Source organism: Myxine glutinosa, chromosome 1, assembly GCF_964187855.1.
Source record: "Myxine glutinosa chromosome 1, kmMyxGlut1.1, whole genome shotgun sequence".
Taxonomy (NCBI): Eukaryota; Metazoa; Chordata; class Myxini; order Myxiniformes; family Myxinidae; genus Myxine; species Myxine glutinosa.
In genome coordinates this window covers 321,273,680-321,287,114 of record NC_136261.1, presented here as the reverse complement: position 1 = coordinate 321,287,114, position 13,435 = coordinate 321,273,680, and the positions used below count along the sequence as shown (strand labels likewise).

The following is a 13,435-nucleotide window of genomic DNA, read 5'->3' as shown; positions in this document are numbered from 1 at the left end:
GGTGCTGACTGTGCATTTTGGTGCTTTTGGTGCTTATTGGTGCTGGTGGTATCGGTGCAGTGCAGTGTATTCCTTTCCTTTTTACCTCAGAGATAACATTTACCTCAGCGAATGTCAATCGCAGTGTCAGTATTTGATGAACTTATAAAGACTTAGGTGAGTTATAAGTGTGACAAGCATGTGCACGGGATTCTTCCCAGAAGAATGAGTGGTCGCATTAGCTTGTACGACTTAAAATGAGCGAGTTTTGTTTTCACGTTTGGGCCAGTTTTACATGTTGTATCCCTGAGGAATGAAACGAACGTTTTTCCTGGCTTACAATTTTATTTGAAGTCACATGCCTCAAAATACACTCACTTATATAGAATTGAACGCTGAATCCGAAAATGTAAGTGAAATTGGCTTGTTTTCTTTTACCATTATCTTCTATATATTCTATATATCTATGCAGTGTCTGTCTTGTCTTGTGTTGTCACTGAACTACTCCCTCAAACTTTTGTGAAATCGTACTGTTCCAACTTGACCCACGGCGGGAGTATGCGCTCTACTGAGTGGCGTTCTAGTTAAAATACTGCAACAACAAACTCAGTTAACTGGTAGGAAATTGTCATGCCTGAATTTAGCCATTTAGTGTTCATTTACAACATAACTAAAAGGTGAAATGTGACTGAAACAGGTGTCCTGTTGTGAGAGGTCAGGCTGTAAATCTTACAGTCCACCACTGTCTGCAATGTCTACAGCCATGGGAGTGTCCAGTGCATCAAGCAGATCACGCAAGCAATCGATATGGCCATGACCAGCTGGAACACAAACAGACAGGGGCCAAGGAAGTGGAAGAAGATAGGCCAGGGACTGAGATTATAAAACTTACAGTGGAAAAATGTCTCCCTCAAGTCAGGTGTGTAAGGCAAGGAGTATTTTGAAGTTTTTGCATCTCAATGACAGACATGAGCTAACTTAATGTTAACTCAACAGCAATTCCTTTCCCACCCTTTCCAAAGAACGTTAAGATGATAATACCAGCTGCATGTAACGCAGTGGGCCGAGTGGGACATGCACGGATGAGTGGTGAAGCTCCGTGAGTCAGGAGAGTGGCTGTACATTCTGCGTTGCCACGTTGGCAAGTGAGTTCCAGAGGTGAGCGGCCTAGTCCATCAGGAGCATCAGGGGAGCCAAAGAACCGGAGAAGAACGTCAAGAGCCTGCTGATGCCCATGATAAGCCTGGATAGATGGAAACAGATGCAAAGAGGGAAAATATTGGAGAACAGAACATCAGCTAAACTGAAGTTCTCTCAATATCACGTGGAGCTACAGTATAGCATAACTAACAATTGCTCAATGTTTTTATTCCATTTTAAAAAGTCCTGATTTTCAGATAAATGAAGTGCAATGTGCTGCACAACTGCTCAAGGGTCAAACAAACATGATGGCAGTGGTGATAATGGATGGAAAACTGAATAAATACACACATTGAAACGTGCAATACATAATTACTCCATTTGATACCCTGGTGATTTTCCTTTACTTTTTATTTTTTTTAAACAATGACTAAAGCTCATGGTGGATCATGAAGAAAAATCGAATGCAGGAAAAAGATATTGCAAGACATCATTGTACGTCTACATAGATTACCAGAACGGTAGTCGGTAGAGCACATACCTCCACCAGGCTGAGCAGTTTGTGATTTGTATCCCACTGATAGGCCGGATCTGGATCCGGACCTGAACCACAGTTTGATCTGACCGGAGGGAGGAGCGGCCAGGAACTAAATTGAACTAAAAACTAAATTGAATTTGCTTGCTGATGTCACCTAACCAACTCATCCACCAAGTTTTGTCCAAATCCATCCAACTTTTTGAGATATCATGTTATACAGTGCGTATCTAAAAAAAAGGCAATCCGAATTCAAGGGGTTAATATGCAAAGGTTATTAATTTTGACAATTTACATGTGGTTTACTAATTAAGAGGAGATCCTCAGCTTTCCATTGATACCTTCCATGCATCATTGCTGTCACACATGCCCGAGTACATGTTCATTGAAAATGACAAGTTAAAATCGCATTTTTACAAGTTTGGCTAATTTGGTGCAAGTCAGGATAATTGGTGCAAAATGAACGTCAGATGTGAACTTTTCTCAGGAATGATTGGCCTTTATGCACCCACACCTTCAACATGTCCACCTCCCCTTTCAACACAAAGCTCACAGCGGCGGAGCATGCCCTGAACTGCTCGTCTCACCATAGCCGGGTCATTGCGCAAAGCATCCACTTCATGTCGAATACGGCCCTGCAATTCGTCAAGATCACGGGGAGGAGTTACGAACACCTTGTTCTTTAATTGTCCCCAAAGGAAATAATCACATGGTGTGAGGTCAGGTGATCGTGGCGGCCATTCCACTGCATGGTTGAGGGCGATGACTCGGTCTCCAAAGAGTTCTCTCAGTCGATCTCGGACAGCGATAAGACGATGTGCTGGGGCGCCGTCTTGGGCCCACCAGAGATATCTGAAGACACCACAAACCTGTCGCTCAAAGTTCTCCTCCAGCTGTGGTAAAAACTTAATCATTGATCATCTGCAGATACCTGTTACCATTGGCATTCCTTTGAAAGAAAAATGGTCAGATCACCTGACCACTTCCACAAAGTCCCAACCAAACAGTCCACTTTTGTCGATTCATGTCGGTGTCAAAATTAAATTCCGGAGGTTGTCCTGTCGGTGCATATTCAAGAACATTATGGGTATTGATCTTGCCGTCCATGGCAAAAGCAGCTTCGTCACTGATAACGAGATACCGCAGGAAATTGACATCTGCTTCGCAACGTGCTGTCAACCATCCGGCAAGCACCAGCCTCCTGGCAAAATCCCCTGGCGTAAGCTGATGCCGGATGTGAATCCGATATGGATGTTGGTGGAGGTCCAGTCTTGTGATTCAGTTGAATGTTGCCGAAGGCAATCCCGTCCCATTTCGTCTTGCGCTGGTATCCCTAGGATGCTCCAAAACTTGCTCCCTTACTGCTGCAATGTTCATTTCCGATCGCCCAGTGCGCCTCCTACCAGAATTCCCCTTGTTGCGGTTGAGGCTAGTGGCATGCTCTTGGTATTTTCTAACATTTGCCCAGATGGTTTTAGCTGCTGGAGGCTCCCGTTCTGGGAAACGTTCCCTGAACGCATCACGAGTTCGCTGCAAACTTCCAGTTTGGTGAAAGGTTGTAACCACGAAGGTCCGCTGTTGTACGTTGAACCATCTTTTCAATGACTCAGACTGTCTCTAAACCCATACACTGTAGGCCCATCTTAAAGACCCATCTTAAACAAAGGATGACGCAACTGACGATTACCAGACCAGCTTAACAATTTTACATAATCAACTTGGCAGTCGACAAGTAATGCGTCCATTTCAAACTGTCTTGCAAACTGTCTTGCACCAAATTAGCGAAACTTGCAAAAATGCGATTTGAACTTGTCATTTTCAATGAACATGTACTCGGTCATGTGTGACAGCAATGATGCATGAAAGGCATCAATGGAAAGCTGAGGATCTCCTCATAATTGGTAAACCACATGTAAATTGTCAAACTAAATAACCTTTGCATATTAACCCCTTGAATTCGGATTACCTTTTTTTTGATATGCACTGTATATTGTTTTTGGCCCTACCTCTCAATGGTGAAGAATCACTTTGTGAAAATTAAAAAGATTGTTGTATTCAGATTCGTATCTTCACCAACATCGAATATATTTGTCCTTGTCACATACCCAACCTCTCCATCCAATTTTGAGATATCCTATTCACAAACAGATAGACAAACAAACAAGAAGACGTCATGCGGAGCATGGAGCACGATACTTGCAAAATCCGCTCACCCCCCCCACCCCCCTTAAAGGTTTTCCATTGATACAGCAACAAACAACAACAACATGCATTTTAAGGCCATTTTCCCTGCTAGAGCAGGGTTTAGCCTTGCGGTCCCCATGCAAGGGACACGGTCCCCTTGCGGTCCTCATTTCCATTGATACAGCAAATTGTCCATTGCATCAAGATTAAAATTGACGATCTTGATCAAAGCTTGGGTCAACAGGATGAAAAGTGACGAATTTTCAGATGAAAAATGATGATTTTGGAAGGTTGACCTTGACGTCAAAAATAGTTAGTTTCCCTATTTAGTGACTCAATGTGCAAATGCTGTTCAATTTTCAAGTCAATCGGATGAAAATTGAGGATTTTTGAAACTTGGTCTATGTTGACCTCAAAAAATTACTTGGTGGTTGAATTCAGTGACCAGATATGCAAACGCTCTTCAAATTTCCAGTCAATCGGATGAAAATTGAGGATTTTAGGAATTCGGCCTATGTTGACCTTTTGGCATATGTTCACCTAAAATATAATTTGTGGTTGAATTCAGTGACCAGACATGCAAATGCTCTTCAAATTTCCAGTCAATCGGATAAAAATTGAGGATTTTCGAAATTTGGCATATGTTGACCTTTTGGCCTATGTTGACCTCAAAAAATACTTGGTGGTTGAATTCAGTGACCAGATATGCAAATCCTCTTTAAATTTTAAGTCAATTGGATGAAAATTGAGGATTTTAGAAATTTGGCCTTTGTTGACCTTTTGGCCTATGTTGACCTCAAAAATACTTGGTGGTTGAATTTAGTGACCAGATATGCAAAAAGGGGACCAAAAAAACAACAACAACCACGGTCCCCGAAAAGGCCAACCCCCGCTTTGCACGGAAAAATGGCCTCTAAACGGTGGGTTTTTTTTATATGCAAGTCATCTTCAAATTTCAAGTCAATCAGATGAAAATTGAGGATTTTAGAAATTTGGCAAAGTTGGTGACCTTTGGTCTATGTTGACCTTTTGACCCCAAAAACAATAGGCTTCTTGCTTATGACCAACTCTACCATTTGGTGAAGTTTCGTGACGATCGGTTTAGAATTGTGACCTGTCGGCCGGTGACAAACAGACAGACAAACAGACAGAACCACAAACGCAACAGACCAATATTCTTGAAAAATCTTCGATTTTGCACGTAACAAGATGACTTGATGCAGAGCACGATACTTGCAAAATGCATCGCTCCCCCCAAACAAAGTTGCCATGGCTACATCAAATTTTCCATTTCATCAAGATTAAAATTGATCTTAATCAAAGCTCGGGTCAATTGGATTAAAATTGATGATTTTTCAGATGAAAATTGATATTAGAAGTTTGACCTTGAGCTGACCTTTGACCTTTTGACCTCAAAAATAGTTGATTTCCCAATTCGGTGGGGCACTGTGCAATTGCTGTTTAATTTTCAAGTTGATAGGATAAAAATTGATGATTTTAGAAGTTTGACCTTGAGTTGACCTTTGAACCTTTGACATTAAAATAATTGGTTTCCCAATTCAGTGATGCAATTACTGTTTAACTCCCAAGTCAGACGAAAATTGACGATTTTGCAGATGGAAATTGATGATTTTTACAAGTTTGACCTTGAGTTGACCTTTGACCTTTTGACCTTAAAATAGTTGGTTTCCTAATTTAGTGACTGAATATGCAAATGCTGTTCAATTTTGAGGTCAATGGGATGAACAATGACAATTTTAGAAATTCGACCTCAATGACCTTTGCCCTCAAAATCAATAGGCTTCTTCCTTAGGACCAACTACCATCTGGTGAAGTTTCTTGAAGATTGGCTTAAAATTGTGATCTGTAGGCGATAGACAGGCAAACAGACAGACAGAATAACGAACAAGACCAACCAATATACTTGAAAAATCTTTGATTTTTGTAAGCAACAAAGATGTCGTGCAGAGCACAATCACGATACTTGCAAGATCCACCCTCCCCCACCCCCCCCCCCCCCAAAAAAGTTGTCATGGTTACAACAAATTGTCCATTTCATGAAGATTAAAATTGACGATCTTCATCAAAGCTCAGGTCAATTGGATTAAAATCGATGATTTTAGAAGTCTGACCTTGAATTGACCTTTGACCTCAACCTCAAAAATGGTTGGCTTTATCCCAATTCAGTGACCCAGTTTGCAAATCCTGTTGAATTTCAAGTCAATCGGATGAAAAATTATGATTTTATAAATTCGACCTCAAGATTACCTTTGACCTCAAAATCAATAGGCTTCTCAATTGTGACTACCTCTACAACTTGGGTGAAGTTCCATGATGATCGGTTTACAATTGTGACTTGTGGGCGATTGACAAACAGAGAGAATAACAGTCCACCAACCAATATACTTGAAAAATCTTGGATTTTACCAGTAACAAACAGACAAACAGACATGGATGAAAACATAACATCCATCCAACTTTGCTGGTGGAGGTAACAATTTTCAAAGGAAACAAGGAAACTTACAGCGAGGTGAAGGGGACTTGTGAGGTTCCAGTTGTGTGGACTATTCAACAGGTCAGTACCTGCGAGTTCCAGAAGCTATAGAAAAAATAAACAGAAAACTTAGCATGATCAATGTGACGCCTCACCACAAAATGTCAGCCATGATTCATCGTTCTGCGATTACCATTACCAGTTTGAGGCAGAGGGCATGTCCTGAGGCCGCGGCATAATGTGCTGCAGTGTATCCCTGGGCATCACGGGCATATGGACCGGCTCCCCCAATATGAATCAAATGCTTCAAGCACCTGCTTAGTTGTGGAAAGATGGTTCAAAAAGGTTATAACTGACAAAACATACAAAGGTCAAAACCAAAATTACCCCAGAAAAATAAAATACCAACACTTTGCAAAGTCAGGAGTGAACCACATTTCCTCCTACAATGGAAATGTAAAATACAACATTTTGACAAGCTCTTAAAAGGCAAAACCACCATTATTTGTTGGTGATGTCAACATGGCAGCATCCCATCAATGGTCTACACTACTGCCATTTCAATGAAGCTGTTCAGAGTCCAGTGAAACGAAAGATGCTGCATCTGTTATCATCTGGGTGCGCAGCTTTTGATGCTGGGATATCAGCTTTAAATCCAATACATCATGTTGACTTGTCACCCGTGTATTCAGATAAAATAAAATAAACAACACTCCGATTTTTATTCTCTGGTGTTCAAGTACATAATTCAATTTCAATTCAGGTTTAAAGAGATTTGAAGGTGTATAAATACATTTATTCGGGTTTTTCCACTGTTTTACCCAGTGTCAATTACACCACCAATTACTAACTTGTCAATTACTAACACATTACATTAGTTATTCATAACTGTTGTAAATGTCCTTTATAACGTCCTTAAAAACAATAAGGTTTCTGTGGGAAATGATTTTCAATTTTGTTTGACTGCTTGGCAGGCAGACAGAGAGTAAAAATATTATCTCACTCCTCTGCGAATGCGTGATCGGGACGAACTCAAAGCCAAAGTACGGTAACATGAGAAATTGTCTTTGTATTCATGTTCAAAATAGAACATTCGATTTAAATACGTTGTTCCTCAATCATAAACTGACAAGAGGCAGACAGATGTAAAGCAATTGCTTAACCATGCTTTTGCTTCACATGTCCAGGATAATTAACAATCCTCACGATAATTTTACAAGCTGTACTGATGTTAATGGTGTTCAGTAATACAAAGATTGACAGTTAACAGCTGCCACAAACTGGCCAAGAGCATGCAGCACTGACATTGTTGTGTGTGTGGCAAGCATGGTTCACAATTGTTTAACAAACGAGGAGGAACGGTGTAGATGAGAATGCTCAATGACAGTTGAAGCATCAGTAAGAAAAAGTATGGTAACGGACATGTGAGGACAGATGCACTTACAGCAAGGCATCCTTCTCCATTATTTCTGCAAAGTTATCCACCTCATCTATTGCACCATCCGAGGCCTCCAGCACAATTTTCTTCCTTAAGTGGTGAGGGGATGGCAGATAAAAACCCAAAGTTGCACTTTCGCACAACTTCGCAACAAAGCTAAACTATGCAAGTTGCCATTGGCATGACTTGAATGAGAATAATAATACAAAGAAGAAACCTTTCAGTTTGACAAAATGCATGGCGTTGCCAGACATAAGCATCTATGACAAAATTATACGATTTTTCTGAAATAACCAAATGCTGGACTCGCTGAGGACTTGGGGTGGGGTGTGATTTCATCAAGTAACTATTCTTTGTATAAAATTGTTGAAGTAACATTTTATATAATGTGGTATTTTCATGGGTACCTGCTAGTTCACATTTATAATGGTATTAGCCTGGCTCTTTCATAGAGAGGTTAAGGCTATTAAAATAGCTTTTAACGCAGGTGAAGTGGCGGTACATACAGAGCATAGGTGGTATTGGGAGGTGGGTGTAAAACAACAACTGCAGGCAGAAATACAGGGTATTTAGTAGGAATATTGAGGAAGTTTCTGCCACCAAACAGTTGGTGGCAATAAGGGTCTAAACCCAGCTCAGAGGTTCTCACTGATCATCACGGTTGCAGCTTGCAGCATAGTGCAATGGGTGGCATCCTCTCAGGTCAGCATCGTCCACTGCTGCGCCGGCTTGCAGTAGCCGGATAAGAGCAAGGTAGTGGCATCCGGCTGCTGCATAATGAAGGGCCGTTCTGAACGAAGAAGAAAATCAAAACGGGAAGGTGAGCAGGAGTGAAAGAAATGAGCAAAGAAGCAAGGCAAAGGTGGGATTGAGGGGGTTAAGGACGAAAAAGGAATCAAAAAGAGGAGTTGGTCACAAGTGGAAAATAAGTCAGAAATGGCCAGCACAAATTCATTACATCGGTTGTGATTTGAAGTATGCTTTTAACAATCAGCCGGGTGATAAGGGAGGAGTTACAAAAATAGCAAAACGTTAATGGACGGATAGACATCCGGGCATCACAACCCATTTTATAAGTTAATCTCTTCGAGAACTGAGATGAGATGACCTAATTTTAAAAAATTACAGCTTGGGTTATCATTCCAATACATACTGCCTCTCCTGGTTGCGAATCTCACCTTCCAAACCGATCCTTTATTTCAAAATAGCAGCCGAGGTCCAACAACAGTCTTACGCATTCCACATTCCTGCAGGAGATTGGTGGTGATTGAGGAATGTGTGAATGAAAGGGGAGGAGGGGATAAATTAAGAAAACTTTATTACTCCTACAGAATGTTAAAGTTTACAGTTTAGTTTATTACAAGAACCATCTGAAAACTGTTCAAGTGCCTCTGATTGGCAATAAATAGCCCTAATGTGGGCTGATGGTCATCTCTTGAGGTTGTAGTTCAGACCACTGACGATTTGGGTGGACCCACCTGGGAGTCCTGAAATCGAAACATCTAAGACCAGGGTGATCCTGCGGACCATCGAGGAGAAGGGCTGTAACGGATTTCAGAGCAATCAGTTGGAAAATGAGCGACGAGTCGGGATCAGAAGTTTGGGGGTTAACCCGCCCTGGGAGCCCCATGGCCCGAAATCCAAAAATCGAAGCCCGAGTGAATGTGCAGGCTAGTGTCTTGTATACATGTGTCTAGTTCCAGAACAACCAGCCAGGTGATAAGGGAGGAGTAGCAAAACATTAACGGACAGACGGACTGACAGACATCCAGAGATCACGACCCATTTTACAAGTTCATCTCTTTCGAGAATCGAGATGAGATGGCCTAATAAATGTGTTAAAACCTACCCGCCAGATGCTGCTGCATGGAGGCACGTCCTCCCATTAACATCAACAGCATTGATGTTGAACCCTATCGGGTGAGAAAAGTCATTTTGTTGACACCATTGGCACAATACACAATTATTTCAAGAAGCTATACCTTATTGCAATAAGAAAATTAAAATATGTAAAAACCTCCGTCCCTGAATACCGGTATTCCACCTCACACTAAAAATTATGAACAAGCAAATTATGAAGAATGATCAATTGTAATGATAACCTTAGTCAAAAACCGGTGCGTAAACATTGCAGTGTGCACCACTCGGGCATTGCCACATTTCAAGACCCACTGTTATAATAAGAGCCCTGGACATGAAAGCAAATAGTATCCTACAAGAATAACAGCTTTGGTTCTACAATTATTCTCAGGGAACAAATTAATGATCTGCTAATTCCTCGTGGTCGAAAAAAATATTAAGCTAGAGAGTTCATAGAATACCTTACACTACGTAGTCTTGAGAAAAAAAAGACATGGGAAGGGTATATTAAACTATTGCTTTGCGATTCCAAGCATGATCTACATCTTATATGAGCAGCGATTTTGACTGGATTTCGATATTTCCCCATCGGAGAGCGCGAACGGAAAATTTGATTGGTCAAGATGGCGTAAAATGGTGTAATAATTTGTCTAAGTACTGCTAAACTGGAGGTTTTTGGAAGTGACAAGAAGGCAATTTTGTGTTCTCGTGTGCGTTTTTTTTATTGTTTTTTTTAGGCATCCACGAATTGTAGTAACATAGTCTTGAAGTATATAATTCCATTGAAATAAAATAAAGGTTTTAAAGGCTGTAGAAAAAACGTTTTTGTAAGATTTCCGCCATTGATGCAGTGTCTTTTACACCACCTTGTTTAACACGACAAATCGGTTCTTTGTGCTTGTTTTGTGTCACTTATGACATCTCCAAACACAGTAGGTTTCCTGTTTGGAATGATTTTCAATTTTGTTGGACTGCCAGATAGACAGACAGACAAAGAAAATAACCCCACTTCGCTGTGTGCATGCACACTCGGGGTGATTCATGTTCCGATTTGTGTCCTACAGTATTCAAAATGTAAAATTCAACCAAAATGAAGTAGTTCCCCGATCAAAGATTGATGTCTGCAGATAGAAAAAGTGAACCAATTGCATAACCCACTTTTCGCTTCGCACACGTGGGGTAATTAAAAGAAAAAACATTTTCTGCATGCAACCTTTCCTTGGGTCTTGGCGAATGTGAAAAAAACCCACAAACATTTGGGATTGGGAAAGCACTTGTTCCCTTGTTCTAGTTTTCCTTTGTTGTGCCTGTTGGAGCAATGTTTGCAAAAAACGATGTTGACTTGGTACTTCGTTCAGAGTTTGGGTTTAAACCGGCCACCATACATGACATGATCATCACTTTGAAAGTGTAGCCATGTTTTATTGGGAAGTATGCCCTACTATCTACTACATAATGTGGCGTAGTGTCTGTCCGTGCATCCACATGCTCGCCTTTCTCCCGTTTCCTGCCCTGCAATTGAAAAGCTCTGTAATTAATCAGGCAAAGCTCAACATTCAACCAGAAGAAGAACATGACACCAAACGAGAGACATTTTAAGCATATAAATACAACATGGAGTTGCATGGTTTCTTGCAAATAATTATTATATCATATTTTTTATCAAAAGATTGGGAGCCACGAGTGATTATTTAATTATATATCTGTCGTTTAGTCTTAAGTCTTACAATTCCTTTAGTCCGTACACAATTAAAGTGTAATGTATGGGTGTAAATATTGTGCCGATTAGTGGCTTCATAGCAACTTTCTCTTTTGCCATCGATGGTTTTGAACTCTCGCAGACTTGATTCAGTGTATATTCCTGCTAACCGACACCATTTTGGTGCTCCAAAGCCAGTTTTGCCATTGTTGTTCCAGCTGTATAATTGTTGTCCTATTGCTTACATCTGGAAAGCACAATTTTTTCCCTTATGTGATGTGTGTGTATGTATATATGTGTGTGTGTGTGTGTATATATATATATATATATATATATATATATATATATATGTATGTGTGTATGTGTGTATGTGTGTGTGTGTGTGTGTGTGTGTATGTATGTATGTATATGTATGTATATATATATATATATATATATATATATATATATATATATATATATATATATATATATATATATATATGTCGGGCAGGGGGGGGCATGGGGGGCCCAGCCACGTGACCCAGGGCACCTGAGAAATATATATATAATTGTCTTTCTTTTGCTTGCTTCAAAAAAGCTAGATTCAATGCAAAACATGTTGTTCCACGGCTCAGTCAGATCCAGCCTTGGAGACGTTTTTCAACATCTTCCAAAGGGAGAAAGTTATGGGAATAGTTGCCATTTAATTCTTGTTTTGCCTTCAGTTAACCTCGAGCAGAGTATGAGTTAATATGTTTCCTTTGATTTGTATGTGCCTGGCTCAATATGTTTTACTGCCAAATGTAACACAAGGGATCTTGTTTATGAGAACGCATCGCTGGGCCTTGTAAGCCCAGCTTGTTTGGAATAAGAGCTTGAGAAATATCTTACTTTCACACACATCTGTGCCTTCAAACTCAGCCCTCTCTTGTCTGAGGTCATACTTCAGCGCAGCGTTTTTTCTGTTATTTCATCTAAAAACAACTTGTCTTTTGCTGTGTTTTTCAGTGCGGCTCGGATTTGCACTGCCTTGTGTGACAAAGCTCTGCGGGTCCGAGACGGGCTCCACAATTGCGTTTTGTTCGTTTCATTAAACCGCTCTTGCTGCTTCAAACGTGCCTCTTCTTCAGTTCGAGAGGTAGCCCGACATATATATATATATATATATATATATATATATATATATATATACCCCACTTGTATACATACATACATGTATATGTACATATGTATTTATATTCTATACGTATATATATACACTACAGGTCAAAAGTTTTAGAACACCTCAATTTTTCCAGTTTTTATTGAAATTTATGCAGTTTAATGTCTCAATGTCCTCTGAAATTAAGCAGAGAACAAATAAACAATTGGAGATAAAAAATAAATCATAGAATCATTTTGTTTAACAAAATTTAATTTAAATTTTTGCCTCAGCAAAGTAGCCACCTTTTGCATATAACCGCCGAACACACTCGTGGCATTCTTTCTACAATGGAAATAAAATGTGTTGCACTTGTAGGTTGCTTGGCTTTCCCGCTTCTGTCCAGTTCATCCCAAACCAGCTCGATGGGGTTTAAGTCTGGAGACTGTGCTGCCCATTACATGATTTAAAGCCTACTGTCTTGTTCTTTTCCTCGAAGGTAGTTTTGACATAGCCTGGAGGTGTGTTTAGGGTCATTATCTTGCTGTCGGATGAACCTCTGACCAACTAGGCATATACCAGAGGGTATTGCATGGCACTGCAAAATGCTGTGGTAGCCCTTTTGGTTCAGGGTGCCAGTCACTCTGTGCAAGTCGCCGACTCTGGATCCAGCAAAAGAGCCCCAGACCATCACGCTTCCTCCTCCATGTTTGACAGTTGGTGTCACACACTGAGGGAACCATCTTTCGCCTACTCGACGGCGTACAAAAACACTGCGTGATGAACCAAAGCTTTCAAATATTGATTCATCGGTCCATAAGACCTTCTTCCAATCTTCAGTAGTCCACTGGCGGTGCTTCATGGCCCAGGCAAGCATCTTGTTCTTATTTTGCCATCTTAGCAATGGCTTTCTTACTGCCACTCGACCTGTCAAACCTGCAGCTCGAAATCTTCTCTTCACAGTTGAAACTGAGACTTGCTTA

At 40.5% G+C, this 13,435-nt stretch overlaps 1 protein-coding gene across 3 annotated transcripts in view; it reads right to left on the bottom strand.

The window, feature by feature from the left end:
* The window catches only part of LOC137411122 (serine/threonine-protein phosphatase 6 regulatory ankyrin repeat subunit A), a 203,643-nt gene that overhangs the window by 48,281 nt on the left and 141,927 nt on the right, over positions 1 to 13,435 (bottom strand). For all 3 annotated transcript variants that reach the window (XM_068096573.2, XM_068096581.2, XM_078769660.1), the window contains 8 exons: positions 9,620 to 9,683; positions 8,949 to 9,017; positions 8,420 to 8,560; positions 7,777 to 7,860; positions 6,532 to 6,646; positions 6,363 to 6,437; positions 1,021 to 1,222; positions 713 to 800 (listed from right to left, as the gene is read on the bottom strand). In XM_068096573.2, coding sequence (XP_067952674.2) covers positions 713 to 800; positions 1,021 to 1,222; positions 6,363 to 6,437; positions 6,532 to 6,646; positions 7,777 to 7,860; positions 8,420 to 8,560; positions 8,949 to 9,017; positions 9,620 to 9,683 — 838 coding nt within the window. The remainder of the gene's footprint in view (positions 1 to 712; positions 801 to 1,020; positions 1,223 to 6,362; positions 6,438 to 6,531; positions 6,647 to 7,776; positions 7,861 to 8,419; positions 8,561 to 8,948; positions 9,018 to 9,619; positions 9,684 to 13,435) is intronic.